General features: G+C 38.3%; 1 protein-coding gene across 4 annotated transcripts in view; it reads left to right on the top strand.

Moving 5' to 3' along the window:
* The window catches only part of LOC143752330 (uncharacterized), a 33,201-nt gene extending 29,412 nt beyond the window's left edge, over positions 1-3,789 (top strand). For all 4 annotated transcript variants that reach the window (XM_077245480.1, XM_077245483.1, XM_077245481.1 and 1 more), the window contains 2 exons: positions 711-873; positions 2,710-3,789. In XM_077245480.1, the coding sequence (XP_077101595.1) occupies positions 711-873; positions 2,710-2,798 (252 nt within the window). In that variant the 3' untranslated portion in view covers positions 2,799-3,789. The remainder of the gene's footprint in view (positions 1-710; positions 874-2,709) is intronic.
* Positions 3,790-7,500: the final 3,711 nt, after the last annotated feature.

Raw genomic sequence — 7,500 nt, 5'->3', positions numbered from 1 at the left:
GTTTTATTATAATTTTTTTCTTTTTTTATATTCATACACCAGATAAGGAGTTAATTATATTCACTATAGTTCATTAATGTAAGTGAGGAGAGCCAAATAAAGTAAACTGTGATATATTATTCCCAAAAATTATTCATACAGTGACTACCAATTAAAAATTATAAAAATTTGGGACCAAAATTTATTCCGACACTTTGAGCTGATCATGTTTTGCTGAAGTGTTTTTTCTTTAATAACTAATGCACCTTTTTACACCACAGACTGAACAACATGAAGCATTGCTTGGTGATTGGTTGAGCTAAACTGATATTATCTAATTGTGTAGTTAAATTTAACAGCTGACCGATATTCAACATAATTCATGTGTGAGACAGTCTAACAGAAGGACGGACAAAACCAGTGAAATATCAACTGATTTAATAACTCTTATTTTATTACCATTTTCTAGCGATATATAGCACCATTTGTACTTTTAGGTACCATGGTATAATCGTCCGATTATAGCACGATTATATTAGTTATGTTAGTGCTGCTGATAAAGCATTAGTGATGACAGTGTGTGTGTGTGTGTGTGTGTGTGTGTGTGTGTGTGTGTGTGTGTGTGTGTGTGTGTGTGTGTGGTGTGTGTGTGGTGTGTGTGTGTGTGTGTGTGTGTGTGTGTGTGTGTGTGTGTGTGTGTGTGTGTGTGTGTGTGTGTGTGTGTGTGTCAGTGGCTGCTGGACTGCTGTGTGGATGTGGGTTCTGGTGTTCTGATGCCCGGCACTCGAGCGGTTCTGTCGTCAGAGTTCGGAAAACCTCATCAGATCTGGAACATCACGAGCGACGGGATCATCCGCAGCAACAGCGCACCAAACCTTGTGCTGGAGGTCAAAGGTCAGAGAGCGCTCCAAACACTCACACTAGTGCAGGGAACACTTCCACAAGCGTCGCTGAGATCCACCAGGACTTTCTTATATACAAATTATGTTTTAACTCAGTGTTTCTGTCTTGTTTTCCAGTATAAATATCTAAACATACTTAAATCAAGATGCAGTTACTGGAGAAGCAAAACGACTGAAGATATTAAGATATGAAAAATCATCAAAATGAATTGAGTTTGTGTTTAAAACAAGAGCAAATATCTGACAATGGAGTCAGAAAAATAATCCTGTTTTTTCTTTGAATTAAGTTTATATTTCTGACTCCATTGTCAGATATTTGTTCTTGTTTTAAGCACAAACTCACTTCATTTTGATGATTTTTCACATCTTAATATCTTCAGTCGTTTTGCTTCTCCAGTAACTGCATCTTGATTTAAGAACGTTTAGATATTTGTGCTATATTTAGTTGTATTCCATTTAGCTTTCATTTTTAGTTGCATGTTAATTTAATCATATCATTATATGCTTTTGTCATTTATTTATTTTTATTTCAGTTTATTGCTCGGGTTGGCTTTTAACCTTAACCCTGAGGCAACACTTCAAATTTTCGTTTAGTTTACATTTTTCAACTAGTATTTGTGTTTGTTTTTCTGTCAGCTTAACCTGTTCCACATAGACTTCCATAGAAAGAGCTTTACTGTAAACACCTTTGTTTTTACAAACCGAGAAATGAGTATGAAAGTATTTTTCTGTGGTAATAATCAGGTTTAAGTAGTTTTACATTCCTTTAACCGTGTGATTTATATTTGCTTCCTTAAATGACTCTATGGAAATAAAAACGAGTGAGTTTAGTCTGCTGGAAGTGATTACTCTTAATATAGTTGTCTCATAAATCCACATGATTCATGCTAACCTCAGAAATGTGTGTGTTTGCATCAATAGATGAATAAATAGATGAGCGTGTAGCGCCACCTGCTGGATTCACACAGTACGAGTGTTTTAATATTCATGCGACAGATGCTCTTATTCAGAGGCAAAAACAGCTTCAGCTTCACACGAGACCAACAGACGACAGGCGCGTCGGAAACTCATGAACAATGACAGAAACTAACTTAACTACTAATCATTAAACATTTAACGGGCTGAATCTCATGAAGAAATGCCTCTCATTCATAATTCAGAGATTTTGCATAAAGGAAATGATTTGTAGGGCCATTATGATTGACATTTGGCATTTAATGCAAAAAAATCATATTTAAATTGTAATTCTATGATAAAAATCATAACTTTTTATAAATAATAATAATACATTGCATTTTTTCTATGTTTTTCTCAATATCTAGACATTCTTAAATCAAGATAAAGTTACCGGAGAAGCAAAATGACTGAAGATATTAAGAAAAACACATAAAAACTGCAGTGTATTAGTATTATTTATTATTATAGTTGTGCAAAATGAAGTGAGTTTGTGTTTAAAACAAGAACAAATATTTGACAATGGAGTATAAATAAACTTAATTTTAAAAAAACAGGATTATTTTTCTGACTCCATTGTCAGATATTTGTTCTTGTTTTAAACACAAACTCACTTCATTTTGATGCATTTTTCTTATCTTAATATCTTCAGTCGTTTCGCTTCTCCAGTAACTGCATCTTGATTTAAGAACGTTTGGATATTTGTGCTGGAAAACAAGACAGAAACACTGAGTTAAAACATATTTTTTTACAGTGCAATAATAATAGTAATAATAATAAAAATCCACTCCAATTAAGTTTCACTCAACTTGTATTAATAAAATTAGCCAAAATGCAATGCACATATAAAAATATCCTCTTTCTCTCTCTACAGGAGGTCAACAGTTTGACAAAAGCCAGATTATTCTCAATGAATTCAACCCAAACAAAATGAATCAGAGATGGTCCCTGGAGATCCTCTGAGAGTCCCTTCCATGCAGCTCCGTCAGGGGGCCTGGTGCTCTGTGGCAGAGCTGCGCCAGGGGGCCCAGTGTCCTGTGAGGCAGCTGCACCACAGGGACCACGAGCTATGGAAATCTCATTCATCAACAAATGGAATATGATCATATTCGACTGGACATTGTATTATTTTTATAAACCGTCATCCAAGCTGCCTTTACAAAAGCACATACTTGAACAATAATAATGTTTCAGTTTGACTTTGTACCTATATGGACATTTGCTTCTTTTTATAAGTGTTTATATAGTAAATGTTTGTTTTGTTAATCAGCTGCGGCTTTGTTCAGATCATTGAGACGTGTGATTGGTCTGTGCTGATTGGCCCGTGGGGATTCCGTCTGTTCTGATTGGCCCGTGGGGATTTGGTCTGTTCTGATTGGCTGTCTGGGGGATTCGGCTGTTCTCTGTCCACTAATGCGGCCGATGTGATTCGCTCGTGTTTCACGGGCCACTTGAACAGTAGAAACCTCCTCACAGTCAGCCCTAACACTGTCTAAAGTCATAAAACAACATTCTTCATTAATATATTGCATTAATAGAACGTTCGCTTTAAAGTTATCAGGTCTTTAATAATGTTCTCCGCAGGTTAGCACAAAAACTTTATTTATACATTGTTCATGGAACATTTTTCAGTTGGACATTTGTCCATCATTTTTAAATGTTTCTGCTTGTTTCAGAAACTCAAAAGTAACGTTCCATAATGTTTGAAGAATAAAACAATGAAATATTCTCTCAATGTAACCAACTTAACGTTCACACAACCAAGAACTTTTTGTTTTGTTTTTGTTGAATGTTCAGAAATAATGTTTTTATAACTTAATGATAATAAGTTATGGAATATTACAGGTGTACGTGTGTCATCATGTGTGTTAAATGGAGCACAAACACTCTTGAAGGTTCCTTCACTGCTGGAAAAATGGGTTTTTAATAAAACTTGACAGTAGAAAGGTGAAAACTATCTCTATCGGTGCTCCTCACTAGAGAAAAGGCCGTTTGGCCAAATAGACTTCAACACCCATAATGCACTGGGCATGTTGTTGTCCGAGGCCACGCCCACTAGGGTCAAATATCACTTTGATTTATAATGAACAGAAACATTTGAGTTAAGATAACCCTGGTTCTCAACTGGTTTTGCTTTAGAAACCAAATTTGATTGAAAGCCTATCATAGTATCAAAATAGTTTATAGCACTAAAATGTTCTTAAAACTGGAATTTATTATTACATTAATCTTACAACAAGCAATTTTCCCTCATGCTTGTTTTATATTTTCTCGGTTATAAACATTGAGAAGTGTTTCCTCCTCCCGTTCCAGTCGTTTAGTTTGTTATTTTTAGCTCCGTGTGATTATATGGTTAATTGCGTTATTTAAATGCATTGTTTTTCTCTGATGGGGTCATAAGCGGACAAACACATCCTGGTTATTCTATTAATCATTAATAATTAAATAATATGTCCTTTCCTGTTTAAAATTGTTCATTATTAATGTCAGAGCACAAAAACAGTCACATACACACACACACACACACACACACACACACACACAGACACACACACACACACAACACTTACACAGACAAACACACTCACACATGCATGCACTCTGACACACACTCACACACACACACAGTTGATCACTCACTCACTCACACACACAGACACACAACACTTACACAGACAAACACACTCACACACACAGTTAATCACTCACACACACAAAACACTTACACAGACAAACACTCAAACATGCACACACACACACACACACACAGTTAATCACTCACACAGACACACAACACTTACACAGACAAACACACTCACACATGCATGCACTCTGACACACACTCACACACACACACACACACACACAACACTTACACAGAAAGACACACACACACAGTTAATCACTCACACACACACACAACACTTACACAGAAAGACACACACACACAGTTAATCACTCACACACACAAAACACTTACACAGACAAACACTCAAACATGCACACACACACACACACACACAGTTAATCACTCACACAGACACACAACACTTACACAGACAAACACACTCACACATGCATGCACTCTGACACACACTCACACACACACACACACACAACACTTACACAGAAAGACACACACACACAGTTAATCACTCACACACACACACAACACTTACACAGAAAGACACACACACACAGTTAATCACTCACACACACAAAACACTTACACAGAAAGACACACACACACAGTTAATCACACACACACACACACAACACTTACACAGAAAGACACACACACAGTTAATCACTCACACACACACACACAACACTTACACAGAAAGACACACACACACAGTTAATCACTCACACACACACACACACACACACAACACTTACACAGAAAGACACACACACACAGTTAATCACTCACACACACAGACACACAACACTTACACAGACAAACACACTCACACACAGTTAATCACTCACACACACAAAACACTTACACAGACAAACACACACACATGCACACACATACACACACACACACAGTTAATCACACACACACACAACACTTACACAGACAGACACACACTCACACACACATACACACACAGTTGATCACTCACACAGACACACAACACTTACACAGACAAACACACTCACACATGCATGCACTCTGACACACACTCACACACACACACACACACACACACAGTTAATCACACACACACACAACACTTAGACAGACAGACAAACACAGACTCACACATGCACACACATACAAACACACACACACAGTTAATCACTCACACTGACACACAACACTTACACAGACAGACAAACACACACACACACTCACACATGCACACACACACACACACTCACACATGCACGTACACATGCACACACACACACACACACACACACTCTCTCTCACACACACACACACACACACACACAGTTAATCACTCACACAGACACACAACACTTACACAGACAGACACACACACACACACACACACATGCACGTACACTGACACACACACTCACTCACACACACATACACAGTTAATCACTCACACAGACACACAACACTCACACAGACAGACAGACAAACACACACTCACACATGCACACACACACACATACACAGTTAATAACTCACACAGACACACAACACTTACACAGACAAACACACACACACACACACACACACACACAGTTAATCACTCACAAAGACACACAACACTTACACTGACAAACACACACACACACACACACAGTTAATCACTCACACAGACACACAACACTTACACAGACAGACAGACAAACACACACTCACACATACACACACACACATACACAGAAAATAATTCCCACAGACACACAACACTTACACAGACAAACACACACACACACACAGTTAATCACTCACAAAGACACACAACACTTACACTGACAAACACACACACACACACACACACAGTTAATCACTCGCACAGACACACAACACTTACACAGACAAACACACACTCACACATGCACCAAAAACTGACACACACACACACACACACACACTCACTCACTCACACACAAACACTCTCACACAGACAGACACAGTCTCACACATACTCACACAACATAATGCTAACGTCTGTGTGTGTGTGTGTGTGTGTGTGTGTGTGTGTGTGTGTGTGTGTGTGTGTGTGTGTGTGTGTGTGTGTGTGTGTGTATGTGTATGTGTATGTGTATGTGTATGTGTATGTGTATGTGTATGTGTGTGTGTGTACTCTAAAAGTGCTGATGTGGTGTTGAACAGTAAGTCAGCGTCTGCTGTCGTCAGCATCAGTGCATCAGCTTCCGGTCGCCGTGGAAACGCTCAGCCGCCGGGGCACGTGGGTAAATCCGAGCGGATCCGCATAAAGCCCCGGACAAAGAGCCGAGGATTAGAGGAACCACAGAGTTGCCAAGTCCGCTTATTATACGCCACTTTGGGCTTGTATTTTTTCATTCATTCTTTCTTACTTCCAGAACACAGTTGTGTATTGATGGTTGACACATACACAAAACACACGTCAGCTTTATACTTATTTAATCTGTGAAAAACATCTGAAACATTTAAGAATCTTTGGAGTGTCTGTGAGTTCTGCAGACCCATGACATCATCTGCTCGGCATCATGGGAGCAGGTGCAGGTCACATGGGCATTCAGGAGGTGTGATCATCAGAGGTCAAAGGTCAGATCCATTTCAATTTAATACTCAAACACTAACCACTGACTTAACATTTATTAACAAGCCTCAAGAATGTTTCTGTTGATTATGTGAAAATTCCATTATAGAATGTTACTTCTGAATCTGAACGTTCTGAAACAAGTAGAAACATTTAAAAAAAATCGTTACATTTAAAAACAAACATCCAACTGAAACATTCCATGATCGATGTATGAATAATTCAATAATTTTGAGATCATTATTAATACTTTGAACAAAGGTTCTATTTATGTTACTGATGTCAGTGAAGCGAAGCGTCAAAACACAGTTTCACATGAGCTGTGAGTGTGTGTGTGTGTGTGTGTGTGTGTGTGTGTGTGTGTGTGTGTGTGTGTGTGTGTGTGTGTGTGTGTGTGTGTGTGTGTGTGTGTGTGTGTGTGTGTGTGT

Source organism: Siphateles boraxobius, unplaced genomic scaffold (genome assembly GCF_051911475.1).
Source record: "Siphateles boraxobius isolate OS27281-9 unplaced genomic scaffold, OSU_SipBor_1 262, whole genome shotgun sequence".
Lineage (NCBI taxonomy): Eukaryota > Metazoa > Chordata > Actinopteri > Cypriniformes > Leuciscidae > Siphateles > Siphateles boraxobius.
The sequence above is the reverse complement of the archived record's forward strand: the minus strand, read 5'-3'. Positions and strand labels throughout refer to the sequence as shown.